This window comes from Brassica rapa, unplaced genomic scaffold, assembly GCF_000309985.2.
Source record: "Brassica rapa cultivar Chiifu-401-42 unplaced genomic scaffold, CAAS_Brap_v3.01 Scaffold0648, whole genome shotgun sequence".
Lineage (NCBI taxonomy): Eukaryota > Viridiplantae > Streptophyta > Magnoliopsida > Brassicales > Brassicaceae > Brassica > Brassica rapa.
Genome location: NW_022610588.1, coordinates 13,331 through 36,567, shown reverse-complemented (window position 1 = coordinate 36,567; position 23,237 = coordinate 13,331). Strand labels below are relative to the sequence as shown.

General features: G+C 38.9%; 3 protein-coding genes, 1 long non-coding RNA gene and 2 pseudogenes across 7 annotated transcripts; all 6 read right to left on the bottom strand.

The window, feature by feature from the left end:
• Nucleotides 1–9: 9 nt before the first annotated feature.
• On the bottom strand, nucleotides 10–2,365 carry LOC117130689 (annotated as a pseudogene).
• A 1,688-nt stretch (nucleotides 2,366–4,053) lies between these two features.
• On the bottom strand, nucleotides 4,054–7,141 carry LOC117130686. Its single transcript, XM_033283411.1, has one exon. The coding sequence runs from the start codon at nucleotides 6,244–6,246 to the stop codon at nucleotides 4,276–4,278; it is 1,971 nt and encodes a 656-aa protein (XP_033139302.1). The 5' UTR covers nucleotides 6,247–7,141; the 3' UTR covers nucleotides 4,054–4,275.
• A 3,606-nt stretch (nucleotides 7,142–10,747) lies between these two features.
• LOC103837817 lies at nucleotides 10,748–12,455 on the bottom strand. Of its 2 annotated transcripts, XR_004453991.1 has the most exons (4): nucleotides 12,291–12,455; nucleotides 12,094–12,230; nucleotides 11,645–12,018; nucleotides 10,748–11,564 (listed from the first exon to the last, which is right to left on the bottom strand). It is a non-coding gene; the product is annotated as an uncharacterized LOC103837817 (long non-coding RNA). The 2 variants fall into 2 exon arrangements; XR_626969.3 differs by having other exon boundaries at nucleotides 12,094–12,455.
• A 12-nt stretch (nucleotides 12,456–12,467) lies between these two features.
• Nucleotides 12,468–14,659, bottom strand: LOC117130692. Its single transcript, XM_033283418.1, has 2 exons — nucleotides 14,102–14,659; nucleotides 12,468–14,014 (listed from the first exon to the last, which is right to left on the bottom strand). Exons 1-2 carry the CDS (start codon nucleotides 14,514–14,516, stop codon nucleotides 12,501–12,503), a joined length of 1,929 nt encoding a protein of 642 aa, XP_033139309.1. The 5' UTR covers nucleotides 14,517–14,659; the 3' UTR covers nucleotides 12,468–12,500.
• A 1,433-nt stretch (nucleotides 14,660–16,092) lies between these two features.
• Nucleotides 16,093–19,221, bottom strand: LOC117130690 (annotated as a pseudogene).
• A 442-nt stretch (nucleotides 19,222–19,663) lies between these two features.
• LOC117130687 lies at nucleotides 19,664–22,912 on the bottom strand. 3 transcript variants are annotated; one of them, XM_033283414.1, is made up of 4 exons: nucleotides 20,616–22,912; nucleotides 20,338–20,501; nucleotides 20,020–20,274; nucleotides 19,664–19,949 (listed from the first exon to the last, which is right to left on the bottom strand). In XM_033283414.1, the coding sequence occupies exon 1, from the start codon at nucleotides 22,854–22,856 to the stop codon at nucleotides 20,886–20,888; it is 1,971 nt and encodes a 656-aa protein (XP_033139305.1). In that variant the 5' UTR covers nucleotides 22,857–22,912; the 3' UTR covers nucleotides 19,664–19,949; nucleotides 20,020–20,274; nucleotides 20,338–20,501; nucleotides 20,616–20,885. The 3 variants fall into 3 exon arrangements, with proteins under 3 accessions (XP_033139305.1, XP_033139306.1, XP_033139304.1); XM_033283415.1 differs by having other exon boundaries at nucleotides 20,773–22,912; XM_033283413.1 differs by having other exon boundaries at nucleotides 20,338–22,912.
• Between the last annotated feature and the right edge of the window lie 325 nt (nucleotides 22,913–23,237).

The following is a 23,237-nucleotide window of genomic DNA, read 5'->3' as shown; positions in this document are numbered from 1 at the left end:
TTATCATCCTCATGTCTCAAACACTAATTAGCTTAGGGATGAAATCTGAACTCACAAAAGGAGAAGTAAACTCATCGAGGCAAGCCATCCTGATGCGTTCTGGAGTCGCAGGAGTGTCCAAAGAAAACCATTTGCTGCCAAGACCCATCTCTTCTCTAGCCGCTTTGATCGCATCTTTAATCGCAAAGAAAACCGATGATGCCAGGAAAAACGGAGGCTCACCAACTGCTTTTGATGAATGTATCCCCTTTGAATTTGGATTCCCCTAATGGCAAAAAAAAACATCTAGGGTAACTTTCTTGCCTTCCAAGTAAAGTCACAAAGCTTTTTATTGTTACATATATATACCTTGAGAAGAGAAACATTGAAGTTGAAGGGAATGTCGTTAATGGAAGGTATCTTGTAGTTACCAGGTCCACAAGTGAGTAGATTCCCTGGTTTAATCCTTTTATGAGATGCATCTCCCCATTTCACTTCTTCTAGAGCTACCCAACCTAACCCTTGTACGAATGCTCCTTCTATCTGAAAAACATGTTCAGAGTTCAGACACAAACACAACACTCTTGTCTTAATGGTTTCAAGTGGTTTTGTTTCAAGTACTTGTCCAATATCTATGGCTGGGTTAAGAGAATATCCGAGGTCCAACTTTATATCGACCGTTCTTGTGTGAAAGTCACCGGTTAATGTATCGATCTCAACTTCCGCAAACGCAGCTCCATAGGTGTAATATCTGAATGGGTCTCCTTTACCAGAGATCCAGTCAAAGCCAACGTCGGGAACAATGTAAAAGCCATGAGCCGAGAGGTCTATTCGTTGAAAATAGCATGCACTTGCCAGCTACATACCAATCAAAACAAAGCAGGTTAAGAGAGTTTTATTCATCAAAAGGCAAAGAATGTTTCATTGAGTTACCTCAGCAAAGGAGTTGCCACTGAGCTTAGTGGCAAGAGGCTCCATTCGTGCTTTAATCTGCTCACAAGCGTCCAAAACCGCAGCACCGTACATGCAGAGCTCAGAGAAGCAGCGGTTGGTGACGCATTTGGAACCTATCAAAATATAGAGCAACGAACAGTTTTGTGCCTGAAACATAGTTACATATTATTTCTTAACACTTTATATTATAAATATTACCTTGTCGGTGCTCGTCTCTGATACAAAAACGGAACTAAGGGGAATGTTAAAGGCAAAAGCAGCAACTTGGGCAACCTTCGTATGCAATCCTTGACCCATCTCTACACCTCCATGTGTCACCAAAACAGTGCCGTCTGTGTACACATGAACAAGAGCACCTGCCTAACACCCAAAATAAAAAATGGATAAGTAACAAAAACTCTGTTTCTTGCTTCGCAAGAAATGGTAGTGCAAAGTGGACTGTTTCTTACCTGGTTCATGAACTTTTTGGTAAATGAAACGCCAAACTTTGTAGGAACCATAGCCACACCACGCTTTTTCCACCGGTTGTGGCTATTAAAATCGTCGACTTCTCTACGAGCCTTTAGAAAGTTGCAAGACACTTTCAGCTCCTTCCAGAGCTGATGCAGTGTGCAATGCTGAATACACTGAGAGTAATGTGTGATAGAGCCTTCCACTTGAAAGTTCATCTCCTAAATTGACACGCAAGAAAACATCAAAACATGAGAAAAAATTCCTATGAACTTTCAGGAACATTATGATTTCTTCAACTCACTTTGATTTCTTCAGGGCTTCTATCCAGTTCAGCTGCGATTCTCTGGATCCAGTTTTCGGTTATAAGCATGCCTTGCGGACCTCCAAAGCCTCGGAAAGCAGTGTTGCTAGGATAGTTAGTAAAGCAAACGTTCCCTCTGATCCTCACATGTGGGATCTCATAGACATTATCAGAGTTAAACATGGCAATCTCAAGAACAGCTTGGGAAAGATCCAAAGAGTTTCCACCATTGTTGTAGACTTCAAGGTCATACGCCAATACTTTCCCACCATTAGTAAACCCAACCTGTAAATAGTATCGGAATAACAATTAATAAGAAAACGCTTTATCTAATAACCACAGAGGATGATGATACCTTCGTTGCCACCATCACTTGTCCAGACCAAACTACCATGGGCTCCATGTAAAAGTGTTCCTGGCTGCCCATTTGAACCTCTCCATTTATTATCCTATCTCACTGACCTGACTGAAAGCATAGCTCTACATCTCCTTTCCTTAGCATTTTCTCTGTGTTTGGGTGGAAACTTTTAGCAGCAATAGCCTCCTTGATTGATAATATTGCTGGTAATATAGCATTTTCATGTGTATCCGCAACAACCACACCAATGACCTGAAAAAATCCAGACACAGTTTAGCGATAATCTAAGAAATAAAAAGTTTCAAGTCTTCTTACTTGTCCCACACATGTGACCACATCTGTAGCAAATAATTCTTCATCAGCTACCACAGGTCCAGTCTTATTATCTGCTGGACCGTATTTGGCAAGAAACATACCAGCAAAACCACGTGAAGATTTGGAGGCACTGGGGCATCAGTATATTCTGCTTCCCCTGTGACCTACATGAAAGTTCAAGAGTGTTGAGAGTTGAGACATTGTGTTATGCTTTGATTTCACGATTTCCTTCTATAATAGTTTACTGAAAAATGCTTTGATAAGCAATCATTTTCTAGACTTCTTGTTATGTTGTTGAGAAACTTAAGGTCCCATTTGGTTCTTATATAATATTACGAGTTTTCTCTTGACGCCGGCAAGGCTAGAGGCCGCCGGCGTCGGGAAATCTGCTACATCTTCCTCATGGTTTCTCTCGCTCCAAGTCAAAGCTCTCGTCTTGTTTCTTGCTTCGCACTTACTCAATCAGTTTCTCTAGATCTGGGGCCGTCGAAACTGGAGCAAACCTTCGTGGTCTCTGCTCAGGTTTTCAAGACCACCGGAACTGCATCCTTCACCGGGGTCTCCCGAAAAAGCTGTACAAGGTCCACCTTTCACCTCCTTCCCTACTCTGAGTTCGCCCTTCACATGTGCTTCAGATCTGAGAGGCCCTCCGTGGGATGTTCCGGATCTGAGCTACGCTCGGATAAAGATCAAAACTCAGCCATAAAGAACACTTCAGGCCACCGCAGTGCATCATCTTTGAGTTATAAACAGGGTTCCGTTTCTCTTCTCGGCGGCTGCTCAACCCCCAACATTCCAAATATCATAGCATTCTCTCCTCCATCTTGCGCCACCGTCCTTCATCCCGACAACGAAGTGCTCCTTAGCTTTGCCACACACACCCTTGTCTACAAGCTCAGACCCGATGTTCTCCGTTCCAGCTCCGCCTCCCACCCTCCAGCCAGGCTGGTTGTTAATGGGCCGAATTTCAATTGTTTGTGGGCCTGGCCCAGTACCACTAAAGAAGGAAGCGGCCCTTTGCTTAGTCAGTCAATACCCACTGCATACGAGAGTCAACTAACCACGGGTTTGATTATTTTGACTAGTTTAAAGAATTCTGAGGGGTTCCTTGGGATCTATATTATGTCCTTATTGTTATATCACTCTTATAGGATGAATTGTTCGGTGGATTCACCGACTTTGTTACCGGTACTATCATTCTCTTCTACAAGGGAGAGAATCTTATTACCATGCCTCTTTTCTGTGAAAGGAGATGATTCCTCGGGTTTAATACCGAGAGTTTGCTTCAACTTACTCACCGGTTTGCCACCTTGTGTAGCGGTCTGTACGGGGCCAGAAGGTGCAATCGAGACTACTTCGGTTTCTCTCGTTGGTGAGGGTTGGCTTTCAACGTCACAACATAAGGTGACTAAATCTCAGCTGTCGGACCGTGTCTTACATGCTTCCTCGACGCATTCAAGCTTTGTCTTGAATTCGCTGTCATCTTCTGATGAAGAATTATCATGTTTAATTAATCTTAATTGCTGTTGTAGCTTATGTTTATTTTTCAAGAGGATGTTTAATTCCCTCTTGTTATTGTAGTTCTTCGAGTTGATTTAATGAAAAAAAAGTTTGTGTTCAAAAAAAAAAAGCAATCATTTTCTACCCAAGAGAAGAGAGATACATCTTTCTTCCATGTTTGAATAGGCAGAGATAACACAAAGAATGGTGATAACAACACTCGGTTACACTATGATTCACAGCGATTGTTCTTTAAATCCTCAAGAATCTGTTACCTATAAATTTATAAGAAAACAGCTCACCTTTTTAAAATAAAATAAAAATAAGTTCGATAGAGATCATCAAATTCATAATGGAAGTGAACTTGTCCAAGGAAGAATATAAGAAACTTGAACGAACAAAACATCTTTCCTCATCAACGAAACCAATATGTGCAAGAAACGGAGCAAAGGTATGTCTCTGAGATTCTTCCAAGCAACTTGAAGTAGATAGGGTACTTGCAACGATCCTTACACCGCCCCTTGCAAAACGGACGAGTTACACTATCATTGAGCCCCACCTGACACGATTTGCCCCAAATCTTTGCTAAACTTCTTGGCATGAGCCCTGTCGAGTCTCCGAGCACACACCTTGTATGCAAACTAGCCCGCTGATCTTTACAAGTGTAGAACCATTCCTTTGAATCGGTTTCTTTCTCGCAGATGTCACACCAATATTTACCACTTGCCTCCTCTTCTTCGCCATAGCACAGTGAGAGAGGATGATCGTCTACTCTATTCTTCACCACTTGTGGTAGAGTGGCGCATTTGAATCCCAATGCAAATCCACAATCACCTTCAATGCACCTGAGGACATGTGATTCCTTCAAGTTGCAACCATTGCATATTTCTACTTCTTCTGTTGGAATGTAATATAAGGGATGTTGGGGATGACTTGGATGGAAAAATGGCTCAGAAATTGAACCGCACAAGACATCAAACTCCTTATCTTCATCCTTGTACATGAAACCATTGGACCTTCGATAGCAAGCATCACAACTGAAGACTTCTAGCTCCTTGTTTGTAACTAAAGTGAGCCGTTCATTGTGTAGTACATGTCGTCTCCTTTTAGGACATTCAGCACATTTCTGATGTAGAGAAAAATTACAATCCACACAGCCATAATAAGATTGAAGACCGATGGGATGGGTGCATGCGCTGCATCGTTTGGTATCCTCATACAAAACACCATTCTCATTGAATCTGAGGTAATGCTCTTTGTGGCTGAAATGTTGTATTGTGTTGTCGTCTATCACCACATATGGTTCTATATCTTCTTCTTCTTCAGGTACTCCTTCTAGTTCTTCCCCATTCCACACATCTTTTCTGGTAGCACATTTAGAATGAACGACATAACCAGGACACCTCTTACAAGAAAACCCACCACAAGTCCAGTCCACCTTCTTGCGACAAACTCCGCAGACAGAATTCATAGCAGCATCACCAAGAACCGAAGTACGAGAAACACGGTGATCATGCCGGTTGATGTTAATGACACGTGGAAGGCCAAGACAATCTTGATGGATCATGAAACCACAATCAAAACATGCGTAAGGGCTTCGATCTCCCTTTAGACCGCAAGCATTACATGTAAAAGAATCGAGTCTTGGAAGAAGGGTGAGTTGGTGATCATGCACTTTCGGATCAACAAGAGATTTTTGTGGTGGAATAAGAACACAATGGAAATCCACAGTGAAGTTACAAGATGAACAATGATAAAAATATTCACCAATCTCTGTTCCGCAAAGACGACATTTACCATCAGAATAGTCCGGTGGGGGAACTGTGAGGAGCTTAAGAGGATGCAAGGAGTGGTAAGGGTGGTTTACCTCTGGTGAGTAATTTAGCTTTGTTGCTGGGTTCCATACACAATCCACGTGGAAGGATACATCGCATTCATCACATTTGTAAGGAAGTCCACCACTAGCCTTCCCGCATTTAGCAGAACAGTCGAACTTAGTCCCTTTCTTGAGAAGTATGAGCTTGTGGGGATGGGTCTCAAAATTGTCAATAACATTTGGTGGTTGTTGCTTGGCACAGTGTAGATCCAAGTCGAAGTCACACATGTCACAACGGTAGAATAGCTTTGAGATTTTCCAACGACAAAAGTCACATCTGTTACTTGATTCATGTTGAAGCTCGAGAGTGTGCCCGGGGTGAGATGGGTGGTCGATGAATTCAGAGATCTCGTCGTTGCCACATTTCTTGTGGACGAAAAAGACACAGAGTTTACAAAAGTAGCCGTCACTCTGTGATTCATATCTCCCACAACAATCACCTCTCCTCAGATCATTCCAAGGCATCATAGGATGCTCGTGAAATGGTAACCACACTCCCTCAGATTCCATTTGCTCTCTCTCTCTCTCGTATACTAAAGAAGATGAAGAAAGAGAAAGGGGTTGAATACGTGTATTAAGAAAAAGAAGAAGTCATGAGGTTGAACAGTGTGGGCATCTCTTTCTCTGGCCACTCAAACATTATCCCCTCTCAAGTTTCTTTGTTTTCATATTTCGATAAAGAAAAGGTTCCCTATGCTTAAGGTGGGGTTGTCCGCTTTGTTTTCTCTTTTACTTTTCTGGTTTTCTTTTTGCTTTTTCTCCAAATGCGTAGTATTGTCACTTATCAGCTGCATAACCGTAACGAAGAAAGATGGTGGACGCTCAAGAAGCTATAGTTCTGGCAGCATTTGCCTCTTTCAGGATAACCTTACAGATTTTTTTCTCATTATAGTTGCAACTATTTTGATGACCATGACCTAAGTTGAAGGTTATGCATCACTTTTGTTATTTAGATAGACGATCAGCTGAGAAATAATTCTGGTTCATTGTCGTCACTGTCTTTCTTGGATGTATCATTATAGAGACATCGTTTCAGCTGTTTCAAATATTTCCATGGATAATGAAGTCACATTACGTACATTGATAAAAAGTAGATTACAAACTTGTATACTCGCTTCCGCTTGTCTAATCAAAATGCTTATAATCTTTTTCAACCTTAGTTACTATTGCAGATTACTCTTGAAATTGTGAGAGAGGTTGATTATAGCATGGACCCCAAAGAGAAGCTTGTTAATTCATCTCACAGAGCAAATGTATGTACCAGACCTTTAAGATGATAGCGTATTGCAATGGTATGCCAAAAATGGACGTGATGTACCTCAAATGGTATGCCAAAATACTTCAGCGTGTTCCCTGGCATGAGCCACCTAGTGTCTCCGAGCACACACGTGTAGAACCAGTTCTTTGGATTGGTATCTTTCTTACCAAATGTCACACCAGTATTTGCCATTTTCCTTTGAGAGCTTTACGTATATAGGTACTTTCGGCTTCCACTTTTACAGTTTAACATACTTGTAGCTGGTGGTGTACTTTGTGTCTTACTTTTGAATTATTGTGACAAAAATGCCCTTTACGAAAAGTCTCGTGACTAGTTGGTAGGTTTCTGGAGTCTTGTGCTTTTATAGTGACAATTGAATTAGTGCAAATTAAATTTGATCCGATGGATGTGTGTTTCGTGGTACATAAGAAGTTTTTTTTATTTTGTGTTTAACTGTATAGTAAATTTTTTTTAGTTATGCATATTAACGTAATGTATGGTTGATTTGGGAATGAGTTGTTATGTTATAATAGAAGGTGCAGTTAGTAAGAACATACATTTGTGGTCAAGATCATAGTATAGGTATGATCATTAAAAAATTGTGGTCATTTCTTTGAGATTCATAATTTGTTTTTTAATAACTTTTTGCTGACCATTACAATTCAATAATTGTGGTTATGGAGAAATTATTTTATAAGCAAGTATGGTTATAAAATTTGGTTCATTGGCTTATTGATGTGGTTAGGCAAGTGTGGTTATAAGCTTTGGATCTTTTTCTTTTCTTCCAGCTTTCTCACCTCTCGTTTTGAATCTCACCGTCCATTAAACAAAAAAAATCAAAATATAGAGGAAGAAAATCATAAATCCACCATATTTATGATTAAAAGGTATATGGCATCACTATTCTTCGCTTAACCTTTGGTTTCATTATCTTTCATCTCGATATCTACGAGCAAGAAAAAAGTGAAGAATAGAAGGTGACTCAGATCTGACTCAACGACGCGGTGAGAGCGAGCGAACTTCACCTATGAACGTTAAGCTTCCTTGAAATCTAACGCTTCCACCGTCGAAGAAAACTTTGTCATCATCACTTCCAACTGAATCGCCTCTTTAAATATTTTTTTATTTTTTGGATTCTTTTCTCGTGAAATAAAAATTTGTATTGAAGAATAAAAGGAAAAAAAGAGAAAGGTAAAGCTTCACAAAGAGTTGGGTCACGATAAAAGTAAGGGAAATAGAAAGATAATTAATTTCAGGGGTAATTTAGACAATAGCACGTACAAAAGTACTTGACATGGGAAAAGTATGCTAAAGTGATATAGAGTAGAGATAAAGTATGTCTAAGTGTAAATTTTTCTTTTCCTTTTCTCCATAGCATAGTGAGAGAATATAATCATCAACCTATGCTTTGCCTCCATGGCTTATTAATATTTATTAATACTAGATCTTTTTTCCGCGCTACGCGCGGATTAGTGCACTAAAATATTTTTAGATATTTTGTTTTTATATTTGATTTTTTTTTACATTTCTTTTCTCTCGAAATCATAAAAGGTTTAATAGAAAAAAACAAAAAAAAATAATAACTCAACATAATTTATAGTGATTTTTTTGAATTGGTGAATTTTACTTTGTTCTTTATTGTGTTTATATTAAACTGTAGATATTGCAGGTTTCTAGATATGAAAGATGTTGCCTTGGCTCATGTTTAAGCGTTAGGGACGCCAATGACAGATAAACAACAATAAGAAAACTATGTGTAGATTATTTCAAGATTTGTGTATTGCTGATGCTGTGATGCATGAGTTCGATCTTTATCACCGTTCTTACTACTTTATCATCGTACAAAGTTCATAAAGTCAATCAATTCAAAATTTTTTTTCAAAAAATCAATCAAGAGTTTAACCAAAAATTTAACACTGCTTGACTTTGTTGTAGATATAGAGCAGGTGAGATGGAAGGAATCATTTATAAAGTATGTAAGAAGAAAGAGGAGAATATGGGAGATGAGTTCATTCCACTGAAATAAAACCTTAGAGACACTACATATGAGATTGATTAGCCTCGAGGAAATGTCTCGTATGAGAATATGATTATGTTGATATATGTAATTATATTTTTATTTATTTATTAGTATTACTGGATATATTTAAGTAAGATGGCTGATTGGAATATTTTGATTGGTTACTTTTTGTTAAATATTTTGGCTTATGTTGAAGGTCCTCTTTGAAAGATGTTTTTATCTTCTTCTTTTTGTTTTTATGTGTCATTTTTGTTGTTTTCTCATGTTTTAATTTTCCATTTTAGATTTTTATTAGTATGAATAATAATTTATTTTAAAGTATAATAGATCATTTTTTATTATTTGATTAGTGTTTTTCTACTTAGTTATATCAAAATTTTAGGAAATTTTTTCTAAACTGCCACATTCTAAATACAACTTTTTATGTTTATCTTAACCATATTTCTCTCACTTTTAAAAAGATAAATAAATACTTCTAATAATATGGTTAATTAATCTAAAATTAGGGTTTAGATTTGAGGGATAGTGTTTTGGAAAATGGGTATATGATTTTAATAAATATATAAATAAATACTTAATATTTAAAAAAATGAAAATAGTTTCAAAAAAATTTCTAATTTGAAAACAAAATCGAAAAAATAAATTTTGACCAAAAAAGAAAATTTGAAAAAAAATTATAAGAAGTTTCAATTTGAAAATGTATGATTCAAAAATTATAAATTTATTATTAATTATTTAAATTTGAATAAAAAGTTTCAATTTTATATGTTTTTGTGTATCTTAATTTTTTAGTTTAACCATATTTTATTTTACTAAATTTCATTGTTTTATTATTTCCTTTGTTAAAATAACTATATACTATTAATTGTCTTCGTCTTATTTTGTTTTCTTATCTCTTACTTTTATTCAAAATATATAAATACATTAATCTTTACACCTGGTGTTTTCATATTTTTATATTAATTTTAGATTAACACAGAATTAATATTTTTGTATATGCAGTATACAATATATTATTGTTTTTTGCTGTAACTTTACAATATATTATTGTTAAGTCCGCTTAGGTGAAGAATCTGTGATTGTGATGCTTTTATCGCTTTTTCACAGCTTTAAAATTGTTGATGAAGCACAGTTGTTGCTGTTTCATTGATTCCTTCGTTTTTTTCAACTACCTATATCTCTAGCTCATCATATAAATGTGCAGTTCCAGATTCTATGAGTGTGCAGCGCCTGCAAGTATATCCCCAAATATTTTTTAGATTACATGCATTGAAGATTTTTATATTTTATTGTGATTAAAGAAAACTGTTTACCATGTTGCATACTGAAAGCAAGATGAGTAGTTTAAGATATGAGGTAATGGTTTAGTACTAAAAGATCTTCTTTGAGCTCAAATACTAAGGAAAAAAAGGAAATAAGGAGAAAAGAGTAACAGAGCACATCCCCCATATAGGAGCTCCTAAAATCACATTTTTTGTTCTCTTTATAATTTGAGCATCCTCACCTTCCACCTGAAATTCAAAATTTTCCACAGGCTAAGGAACTCACATTCACAATGTAAAGATTTTGTTTAAAAAAAAGAAAGACTATGTTTTTAGAAGATCACAAACATATTTGCCTTTGTTTTTTTTTTTGCAAACAATGAGACACTAAAAGAGAGATAAGCTTGAGAATCCAAGGCCTTGATTGTTGTCGAAGAACCAATATAATTTCTAACAAAAAGTCAAATCTCAGATGAAACTAACGACTAATTCTGTCTGAAGATCTGTTACAATTTAGGAGAATGTAAAACACAACTCCCACAAGGCATAACTTTTTCTTGCAAATTGTAACCAAAAATTATAGCAGCTTCTAACTAAAGAGAAAGTTTGTAACACAAAAGTTAACTTCTTCGAGTCAACCACAACATTCAACGTCATATTTTAAACCAAATCGTGTCTCCAACTACATACTACTTATGTACTGTACACACCCCAAAAAGATCATCCATGTACTTGGCCTTTATGGTTTTTGCTCTGTTTTTGAATCTTTTGCAGCAACTTTTCCTTCATTTGTTCAACATAAGGAACAAACTAAACTTATTACCAAATCGTTAGCAAAAAAACCTTAAGGAAATAAAAAAGAGAATAATAACCAACACTTTCCTGCAACTAAAGCGTGTTGCTGCCGTACGAATAGAGGTGCGTCTTTTTGAAAGAAAAACATCATGTAGCACCTTTCCATCATTGATACTACATTTATATTGTGCAACCTAAAGGGATGTTTTTCCTAACCCTGGCTTGAAAAACGTTTTTCCTTGATCAATCTAGCCAATTCTCAAAGGGATATTACTCTTACCTATAATATAATCAAATACAACAACTGAGTGATTTCATATCTACAAAACAAATTCTACTTGATTCCAATTCAGTCTTAAGAATTCTGCGTTAACACCTTGATCAAGGCTGGTTCTGGCCACAACTATTCTCTGCTCTTAGCATTTTAGCTTCATTTGTTTCCTTAACAACAATCTCCATGGACTTTGATCAAACTGTGCATCGTATCCACCTTCTGTTAGACATAAGAAAACAATATTAGCAACATTGCACAAAAACAAATCTACTAAAACCAACTGAAAGATCGACACAAACCTGTGCGTAGTAGTGATTGTCACCGAACGTGTCAAGATTCTTATTGCAGGTGTCAACAAAGAAAAAAGAACCAGCCTTGTAAGGACCTAAAAAAACTGATGCAGCAGAGAATCTAGCATACAACCCTTCTGCTATGGAAACTACCTTGGACCATACACTTGTTACTATAGAAACAAACCAAAAATCATATTTTAAATCTAGATATTAGAAGATGGATAAATAAATTGAAGCTTTTAGGTAACCTTACATACAAACATTAAACATATAGAGAATATTGTAAAGATTCTGAGAATCAGTAAGCCATCAAATACAAAGATTCTGACCGGGTTCGAGGTATTGCCCTGAAGTTTCCAATTGCTTCCGTACAAACGTATCTGTAAAACATGGCCAGAAAATATCATAAGGTATATGGACGCAGACATTAAAAAGATGTGTCAAGAATTTCAGACCTATATCAAGGATATGATCAGGACCGGAGAGATAATGGCTACTACAATGATTTTGTTCTTTCACGTTGAGTAGGCTTGACTGTCTCGGGGGAGAGGAAGGCTTCTCATGGGATTAGGGTTAGACAGAACTATGACTCCTATAAATACAAAATATGAGAAGAAACCGAACCAGTTTTGTGTGTGCGATAAATGCTTACGTTGGGAGGAGGAAGCTGAAGAAACTAAGAACGTGAACTGATGAGATGATGTGGCTTGTGATTATAGTTATTGAGAGTTGACATGGCACAAACTCATATTCTAAGTGGCTGATTTAATTTGCTGAGGTGGATAGGCTCAATGGAGCTCATATCCCCCTTTTAGTATAGTATTAGATTATGATTGTTCATTTCGCTCTACCTCTTCCCATATCAAACGTAAACAAGAGAGCACTCAACAGAGCAAAAGCATATATCTGGGGACCCAAGCACCTTGAGGTAGATAGGGTACATGCAACGAGACTTGCACCGAATGCAAAATGGGCGAGTTACACTATTATTCAGCACCACCTCATGCGGTATGCCCAACAACTTTGGTACGCTTCTTGGCATGAGTCCTGCAGTGTCTCCGAGCACACATTTTGTATGCAAACTAGCCAAGTGATCTTTACACGTGTAGAACCATTTCTTTGGATCGGTTTCTCTCTCACAGATGTCGCACCAGTATTTACCACTTGCCTCTTCTTCTTCCACATAGCATAGTGAGAGAGGATGATCATCTACTCTGTGCTTTACCACTTGTGGTAGAGTGGCACATTTGAAGCATATTACAAATCCACAATCATCTTCAATGCACTTGAGTAGACGATATTCCTTATTGTTGCAACCATTGCATATTCCCGTCTCTTCAATGGAATTGTCAGATAATACGAAAGTGTAATATAAGGGATGGTGGTGATGACGTTCAAATGGCTCAGAAACTGAACCGCACAAGACATCCAACTTCGTATACCGATCCTTGTATATGAATCCATTGCACATTCGACTGCAAGCATAACATCCGAAGGTATCTAGCTCCTTGTTTGTAAATAAAGTGAGCCGTTCATTGTGTAACACATGCCTTTTCTTTTTAGGACATTTAGCACAGCACTGATGGAGAGAAAAATCACAATCCATACATCCATAAAAGGATTGGAGACCAATGGGATGGGTGCATGCGCTGCATCGTTTGGTATCCTCATACAAAACACCATTCTCATTGAATCTGAGGTAATGCTCTTTGTGGCTGAAATGTTGTATTGTGTTGTCGTCTATCACCACATATGGTTCTATATCTTCTTCTTCTTCAGGTACTCCTTCAAGCTCTTTCATGTTCCAAACATCATATCTGGTAGCACATTTAGAATGAACAACATAGTTAGGGCACGTCTGACAAGAAAATCCTCCACAAGTCCAGTCCACCTTCTTGTGACAAACTTCGCATACAGAATTCATAGCACCATCACCAAGAAGCAAAGTACGAGAAACACGGTGATCATGTCGATTGATGTTAATGACACGAGGAAGACCAAGACAGCCTTGATGGATCATGAAATCACATTGAACACACATGTAAGGGCTTCGATCTCCCTTGAGCCCACAAGCATTACATGTGAATGAAAGCAGTCTTGGAAGAAGCTTGAGTTGGTGATCATGAGCTTTCAAGTTCAAAAGAGATTGTGGTGGCGGATTCACAACACAACGCCAATCCAAGGTGAAGTTACAAGAAGAACAATGATAAAACAATTCTTTATCAACCTTTCTTCCGCAAAGACGACATTTACCATCAGAATAGTCAGGTGGTGGACCCTTGAATAGCTTAAGAGGATGCAAGGAGTGATAAGGGTGGTTTACCTCTGTTGAGTGCTCTAGTGCTGCTGGGTGCCATACACATTCCACATGAAAGGCTACAGCATCACATTCATTACATTGGTAATAAAATCCACAAGAAAATCCTGCAGCATATGCAGAAGTCTTCCCGCATTTTGCAGAACAGTGGAAGGCGCTCAGTTCCTTGACAAATGTGAGCTTGTGGGGATGCATCTCAAAATTTTCAATAATATCTGGTGGTGGGTACTTGGCACAGTGTAGATCCATGTGGAAGTCACACATCTCGCAACGATAGGATAGATTTTGGATTTTACTATCACATATATAGCATACGTGATCTTCTCGTTTTTCTTGAAGCCGGAGAGTGTGATCGGGGTGAGATGGGTGGTCGCTGATGAATTCAGACAGCTCGTCGCCACACTTCTTGTGCACGAAGAAATCACAGAGTTTACAATAGTAGCCATCACTCTGAGGTTCAAAGCAATCACAGCAATCGCCTTTCCTCATATGATGATCATTCCAAGGCGTCATAGGATGCTCGTGAAACAATGGTAACAACACTCCTCCCTCAGATTCCATTTTGCTCTCTAGTATACTAAAGAAGATGAAGAAGAAGAAGGAAAGATTGAATAATGGAGATAGATCTCTTGAATAATGGTGTGGTGTGTTTTCTCAAAGCTATATCTCTTTCTCTGGCCACTCAAACATTATCCCCTCTCAAGTTTCTTTGTTTTCATATTTCGATAAAGAAAAGGTTCCCTATGCTTAAGGTGGGGTTGTCAGCTTTGTTTTCTCTTTTACTTTTCTGGTTTTCTTTTTGCTTTTTCTCCAAATGCGTAGTATTGTCACTTATCAGCTGCATAACCGTAACGAAGAAAGATGGTGGACGCTCAAGAAGCTATAGTTCTGGCAGCATTTGCCTCTTTCAGGATAGCCTTACAGATTTTTTTCTCATTATAGTTGCAACTATTTTGATGACCATGACCTAAGTTGAAGGTTATGCATCACTTTTGTTATTTAGATAGACGATCAGCTGAGAAATAATTCTGGTTCATTGTCGTCACTGTCTTTCTTGGATGTATCATTATAGAGACATCGTTTCAGCTGTTTAAAATCTTTCCTCGAGCATGTTCTGATTCATTGAGTCCAGAGTTTCAAACCCGGGATAATATATGAAACATATCAATCAGACTTTTTTTTATAACAAACCTTTACCAAGCATTTTACATGTAAGACTGAGGGTTACTGTGCTCTTCGTTCTCAAGGGAAGATATTGCAGAAAACGTAGAGCTGAAAACATTAGGAGAAACAATAGTCTTGGAAGGAAAAACAGTCTCCATTGATAAAAAGTAGATGAACACGGTGATTGATGTTAATGACCCGTGGAAGGCCAAGACAGTCTTGATGAATCATGAAACCACATGGAACACATATGTAAGGGCTTTGATCTCCCTTGAGGCCACAAGCATTACATGTAAAAAAAAAATCGAGTCTTGGAAGAAGAGTGAGCTGGTGATCATGAGTGGGGGGTTCAAAACAATTCTAAGGCAAAGACGACATGTTCCATCAAAACACAAGGCATATCCAAGGTGAAGTTACAAGAATAACAATGATAAAAACAATTCTTTATCAATCTCTCTTGTGTTTGGAGTTTGATTTGGCTTTGATGGCGACGAGGAACCGAACGACGGTGTACAGGAAACACAGAGACGCGTGCTCCTCTGTCTGATTCGTTCGGTGGTCCGGTGATCGAAATGGTTAGTGTTTGATCCAAAAATGGTGTTTATCTTTGTGATGTTTGTTGGAATCAATCAAATAAAGAATCTAAAGATAAAAGCTTAGATTCTTGAGGTTTAGGAGAAATCTTAAAAGAATCAAATGAGAAATGAACATCAAAAGAGTTTATTGATTTAAGATTGTATTACATGTAGGATTACAAGTGTAAATAAATCTAATAATTCATAAACCCTTTGTAAGAAGTGTTCTAAGTCTAAAATGAAGAAGACCCCCCGTCTAATAAGGAGATAATTCCTTATTTATAGAAGAAAGATGACTAGAGTTTCATAGTAAAATGGGTCTAATTTATTGTCTAATGGGCCTTGAGGTAGAATGTAAATCTACCCCCAACAATAAGTCCCCCCAAGTTCGTAGAGAGAGATGAAGTCGATCTCTGTGAATTTTACGAATAGGGTTTATTAGACAATAAACTAGACACATTCATGCCTATGATGGTTTAGGCGAGTTTACTTCGAACTTGTGCCTAGTAAAAGGCAAGTTTGCTTTAAACTCGTGCTTAGTGAAAGACGAGTTTACTTGACTCATGCTGAGACAGAGGCGAATTTACTGAGAACTCGTGCCTAGTAGTAGGAGAGTTTCTGTAAACTCATGCCTTGTCAAAGATGAGTTTTTGTAAACTCGTGTCTAACAATAAGTGAGTCTAATGCAAATTTGTGCCTAATATAAAGCAAGTTGAATTTAAACTCGTGCCTAGTAAAAATAAGTTTACCGAACTTTGCCGACCCGAAGTCTCGTGTTGAGATCGTGTGTGCCGAGCAAGTTATTGGCTTGTGTGTTCGTCAGGCATGATGACGTAAGAAAGCGCCGGCTTGTGCTGATTCAGACAAGTTTGTAGCTGAGAGATCGCCATTCCAAGCATGAGGACATGACAGTAGCACTCACTTGTTGATTCTCTTTGGCTCAACGATCTAATCAACTCTGGTTCACAACAAAAAGCATGATCAGATCAAGGTTAACCAAAAGAACCAGCCAAGTTTTGTATAATTGATAAGCAAGCGATAGTTTAACTTGTGTTAATGCTCGGCTATTGCATATGATGTTAGTAATTTATCAATTACTAATCATTATGCACAGGTTGCAAACAACAAATCAATCAACCGTAATTATCTCATAAAGGTTATAAGATACTTATCTTTGAGGATGAGCCTTGTTTGTAACTTGACAAAGAAGTTATTGTGGACGTGATGACATTTTGTGCTGACGATCTCAATGGATCGCTCTTATCAGAGCTGAGATGACGGTGAACTCAAAGCTGATGACTTTATCTTTGTTCCTCACTGTTGAGAGCTCGTTTCCTTTTGCAACCTCTTCTTCGTATTTTTTTTTTGAGATGACAAACTCGTATGCCGGTTCATGTTCAAAGCGGAGGTTAAGCATGAAGCGTCGAGAGAGTACCACAGGCCTAGTGAGGAAGATAACTTAGGAGTGTGCATGAGCTTGAGCCTCTTGATCCTTGAACTTGAGCTCGAGCTTCTTGATGGCTGACGTGCGTGCATGACCTTTAGCCTCGTGACCGTCGAGCAAGTGATGGAGCTTTAGGCCCGCAAGAAGCTTCGTTGATGGAGCTTTGAAGACGTCATGGTGATGAAGCCATAAGAAACCGGGTGCCGAGATCACATGATCACCTCTGTTTCTCGGCGGTGTACCGGACGAGCTTGAACTTACATTGTTGTTTGGCGTTGACTTGTGCCTAGTAAATCACATGACTGTTGCTCGGCGTTAACCCGCACGATCTCAAGGCTTCTGTCGCAACAAGAGCAGTCATCGACGAGGTGAGACGAGATGGACCTTGAACGGAGGCACGCAAACGAGGCCTTGAAGAGCTTGCCGGTAATGACGTGCTTGTCTAGAGAGCTTTCTTGAAGAAGCAAGACCTTGTTGGAGAGGTTGTCATCGACATGATCATAACCAATTGAACCTTCTCCTCGTCATGAAGGAGCTCTCCTCCTATTCTCACGCTCATGCCAAGGTTAAAGCCTTTGTCGGGTAGAAAGATGCGACCGATTCCCTTTGCTGTGTGAAAGCAAAGGCCAGAGCTGTCCTTGGGCTTCTTGGGATACAGCGATCTCGGGATGAAGAAGAGACAGCACTTGCTACAGCGGTCTCGTCTTAAAGATGAGGCAAGAACTTCCTGTCACTCGGTTTCGTCTTTAACGAAGACGAGGAGCTTGTACTATCCCGTCAGTGTGGCGAGCTTGTGTGATGCAGTGATCAAGCTCGTTTATCAGACGAGAGCCAGAAATGAGCAGGGTCTGTAAGCTTCCGAGCTGACTGGTATGGCCTAGCCCTTAGTTCACCGTGAAATTACGCTCCATTCTATTAAACAAAGACATTAGAAGTTGAAAATAATTCGTAAGAAACTATTTAATAATGCTTTGGAGAGTTATGCAAGGTAGCTTGTCAATTATCTATGGGAACAATCGTTCAAAGTATACAATAATTTATAACATTGACTCAGCGAATGAATAATTGATAAATAATTAATCAAGAATCCACGACTTGCACAAAGTGTGAAGTATTATTTAGTGGTAATGGATAATTGACCAAAATATTGAAAAGGAGACTTATCTTTTTTTTTTGTGTAGGCAATTTTGATGGAGATATCTTGTGCCAGTCTGGAGGGATTTCGAACAGGAAGGTATCTTGTAGTTACCAGGTCCACAAGTGAGTAGATTCCCTGGTTTAATCCATTTATGAGATGCATCTCCCCATTTCACTTCTTCTAGAGCTACCCATCCTAACCCTTGTACGAATGCTCCTTCTATCTGCAAAACATGTTCAGGTTTCAGACACAAACGCAACACTCTTGTCTTAATGATTTCAAGTGGTTTTGTTTCAAGTACTTGTCCAATATCTATGGCTGGGTTAAGAGAATATCCCAGGTCCAACTTTATATCGACCGTTTTTGTGTGAAAGTCACCGGTTAATGTATCGATCTCAACTTCCGCAAATGCAGCTCCGTAGGTGTAATATCTGAATGGGTTTCCTTTACCGGAGATCCAGTCAAAGCCAACATCGGGAACAATGTAAAAGCCATGAGCAGAGAGGTCTATTCGTTGAAAATAGCATGCACTTGCCAGCTACATACCAATCAAAACAAAGCAGGTTAAGAGAGTTTTATTCATCAAAAGGCAAAGAATGTTTCATTGAGTTACCTCAGCAAAGGAGTTGCCACTGAGCTTAGTGGCAAGAGGCTCCATTCGTGCTTTAATCTGCTCACAAGCGTCCAAAACCGCAGCACCGTACATGCAGAGCTCAGAGAAGCAGCGGTTGGTGACGCATTTGGAACCTATCAAAATATAGAGCAACGAACAGTTTTGTGCCTGAAACATAGTTACATATTATTTCTTAACACTTTATATTATAAATATTACCTTGTCGGTGCTCGTCTCTGATACAAAAACGGAACTAAGGGGAATGTTAAAGGCAAAAGCAGCAACTTGGGCAACCTTCGTATGCAATCCTTGACCCATCTCTACACCTCCATGTGTCACCAAAACAGTGCCGTCTGTGTACACATGAACAAGAGCACCTGCCTAACACCCAAAATAAAAAATGGATAAGTAACAAAAACTCTGTTTCTTGCTTCGCAAGAAATGGTAGTGCAAAGTGGACTGTTTCTTACCTGGTTCATGAACTTTTTGGTAAATGAAACGCCAAACTTTGTAGGAACCATAGCCACACCACGCTTTTTCCACCGGTTGTGGCTATTAAAATCGTCGACTTCTCTACGAGCCTTTAGAAAGTTGCAAGACACTTTCAGCTCCTTCCAGAGCTGATGCAGTGTGCAATGCTGAATACACTGAGAGTAATGTGTGATAGAGCCTTCCACTTGAAAGTTCATCTCCTAAATTGACACGCAAGAAAACATCAAAACATGAGAAAAAATTCCTATGAACTTTCAGGAACATTATGATTTCTTCAACTCACTTTGATTTCTTCAGGGCTTCTATCCAGTTCAGCTGCGATTCTCTGGATCCAGTTTTCGGTTATAAGCATGCCTTGCGGACCTCCAAAGCCTCGGAAAGCAGTGTTGCTAGGATAGTTAGTAAAGCAAACGTTCCCTCTGATCCTCACATGTGGGATCTCATAGACATTATCAGAGTTAAACATGGCAATCTCAAGAACAGCTTGGGAAAGATCCAAAGAGTTTCCACCATTGTTGTAGACTTCAAGGTCATACGCCAATACTTTCCCACCATTAGTAAACCCAACCTGTAAATAGTATCGGAATAACAATTAATAAGAAAACGCTTTATCTAATAACCACAGAGGATGATGATACCTTCGTTGCCACCATCACTTGTCCAGACCAAACTACCATGGGCTCCATGTAAAAGTGTTCCTGGCTGCCCATTTGAACCTCTCCATTTATTATCCTATCTCACTGACCTGACTGAAAGCATAGCTCTACATCTCCTTTCCTTAGCATTTTCTCTGTGTTTGGGTGGAAACTTTTAGCAGCAATAGCCTCCTTGATTGATAATATTGCTGGTAATATAGCATTTTCATGTGTATCCGCAACAACCACACCAATGACCTGAAAAAATCCAGACACAGTTTAGCGATAATCTAAGAAATAAAAAGTTTCAAGTCTTCTTACTTGTCCCACACATGTGACCACATCTGTAGCAAATAATTCTTCATCAGCTACCACAGGTCCAGTCTTATTATCTGCTGGACCGTATTTGGCAAGAAACATACCAGCAAAACCACGTGAAGATTTGGAGGCACTGGGGCATCAGTATATTCTGCTTCCCCTGTGACCTACATGAAAGTTCAAGAGTGTTGAGAGTTGAGACATTGTGTTATGCTTTGATTTCACGATTTCCTTCTATAATAGTTTACTGAAAAATGCTTTGATAAGCAATCATTTTCTACCCAAGAGAAGAGAGATACATCTTTCTTCCATGTTTGAATAGGCAGAGATAACACAAAGAATGGTGATAACAACACTCGGTTACACTATGATTCACAGCGATTGTTCTTTAAATCCTCAAGAATCTGTTACCTATAAATTTATAAGAAAACAGCTCACCTTTTTAAAATAAAATAAAAATAAGTTCGATAGAGATCATCAAATTCATAATGGAAGTGAACTTGTCCAAGGAAGAATATAAGAAACTTGAACGAATAAAACATCTTTCCTCATCAACGAAACCAATATGTGCAAGAAACGGAGCAAAGGTATGTCTCTGAGGTTCTTCCAAGCAACTTGAAGTAGATAGGGTACTTGCAACGATCCTTACACCGCCCCTTGCAAAACGGACGAGTTACACTATCATTGAGCCCCACCTGACACGATTTGCCCCAAATCTTTGCTAAACTTCTTGGCATGAGCCCTGTCGAGTCTCCGAGCACACAACTTGTATGCAAACTAGCCCGCTGATCTTTACAAGTGTAGAACCATTCCTTTGAATCGGTTTCTTTCTCGCAGATGTCACACCAATATTTACCACTTGCCTCCTCTTCTTCGCCATAGCACAGTGAGAGAGGATGATCGTCTACTCTATTCTTCACCACTTGTGGTAGAGTGGCGCATTTGAATCCCAATGCAAATCCACAATCACCTTCAATGCACCTGAGGACATGTGATTCCCTTCTGTTGCAACCATTGCATATTTCTACTTCTTCTGTTGGAATGTAATATAAGGGATGTTGGGGATGACTTGGATGGAAAAATGGCTCAGAAATTGAACCGCACAAGACATCAAAATCCTTATCTTCATCCTTGTACATGAAACCATTGGACCTTCGATAGCAAGCATCACAACTGAAGACTTGTAGCTCCTTGTTTGTAACTAAAGTGAGCCGTTCATTGTGTAGTACATGTCGTCTCCTTTTAGGACATTCAGCACAATTCTGATGTAGAGAAAAATCACAATTCACACAGCTATAAAAAGATTGAAGACCGATGGGATGGGTGCATGCGCTGCATCGTTTGGTATCCTCATACAAAACACCATTCTCATTGAATCTGAGGTAATGCTCTTTGTGGCTGAAATGTTGTATTGTGTTGTCGTCTATCACCACATATGGTTCTATATCTTCTTCTTCTTCAGGTACTCCTTCTAGTTCTTCCCCATTCCACACATCTTTTCTGGTAGCACATTTAGAATGAACGACATAGCCAGGACACCTCTTGCAAGAAAACCCACCACAAGTCCAATCCACTTTCTTGCGACAAACTCCACACACAGAATTCATAGCAGCGTCACCAAGAACCGAAGTACGAGAAACACGGTGATCATGCCGGTTGATGTTAATGACACGTGGAAGGCCAAGACAATCTTGATGGATCATGAAACCACAATCAAAACATGCGTAAGGGCTTCGATCTCCCTTTAGACCGCAAGCATTACATGTAAAAGAATCGAGTCTTGGAAGAAGGGTGAGTTGGTGATCATGCACTTTCGGATCAACAAGAGATTTTTGTGGTGGAATAAGAACACAATGGAAATCCACAGTGAAGTTACAAGAAGAACAATGATAAAAATATTCACCAATCTCTGTTCCGCAAAGACGACATTTACCATCAGAATAGTGCGGTGGTGGACCTGTGAGGAGCTTAAGAGGATGCAAGGAGTGGTAAGGGTGGTTTACCTCTGGTGAGTAATTTAGCTTTATTGCTGGGTTCCATACACAATCCACGTGGAAGGATACATCGCATTCATCACATTTGTAAGGAAGTCCACCACTAGCCTTCCCGCATTTAGCAGAACAGTCGAACTTAGTCCCTTTCTTGAGAAGTATGAGCTTGTGGGGATGGGTCTCAAAATTGTCAATAACATTTGGTGGTTGTTGCTTGGCACAGTGTAGATCCAAGTCGAAGTCACACATGTCACAACGGTAGAATAGCTTTGAGATTTTCCAACGACAAAAGTCACATCTGTTACTTGATTCATGTTGAAGCTCGAGAGTGTGCCCGGGGTGAGATGGGTGGTCGATGAATTCAGAGATCTCGTCGTTGCCACATTTCTTGTGGACGAAAAAGACACAGAGTTTACAAAAGTAGCCGTCACTCTGTGATTCATATCTCCCACAACAATCACCTCTCCTCAGATCATTCCAAGGCATCATAGGATGCTCGTGAAATGGTAACCACACTCCCTCAGATTCCATTTGCTCTCTCTCTCTCTCGTATACTAAAGAAGATGAAGAAAGAGAAAGGGGTTGAATACGTGTATTAAGAAAAAGAAGAAGTCATGAGGTTGAACAGTGTGGGCATCTCTTTCTCTGGCCACTCAAACATTATCCCCTCTCAAGTTTCTTTGTTTTCATATTTCGATAAAGAAAAGGTTCCCTATGCTTAAGGTGGGGTTGTCCGCTTTGTTTTCTCTTTTACTTTTCTGGTTTTCTTTTTGCTTTTTCTCCAAATGCGTAGTATTGTCACTTATCAGCTGCATAACCGTAACGAAGAAAGATGGTGGACGCTCAAGAAGCTATAGTTCTGGCAGCATTTGCCTCTTTCAGGATAACCTTACAGATTTTTTTCTCATTATA

What these genes read in the sequence shown, in the direction of transcription:
- LOC117130686 (XM_033283411.1), bottom strand. Translation starts at nt 6,246, where the DNA reads ATGGAATCTGAGGGAGTGTGGTTACCATTTCACGAGCATCCTATGATG.
- LOC117130692 (XM_033283418.1), bottom strand. Translation starts at nt 14,516, where the DNA reads ATGGAATCTGAGGGAGGAGTGTTGTTACCATTGTTTCACGAGCATCCT. An exon ending in GGAACTGAGCGCCTTCCACT is followed by an intron (nt 14,015 to 14,101) that starts GTTCTGCAAAAT and finishes GTGATGCTGTAG; the next exon opens with CCTTTCATGTGGAATGTGTA.
- LOC117130687 (XM_033283413.1), bottom strand. Translation starts at nt 22,856, where the DNA reads ATGGAATCTGAGGGAGTGTGGTTACCATTTCACGAGCATCCTATGATG.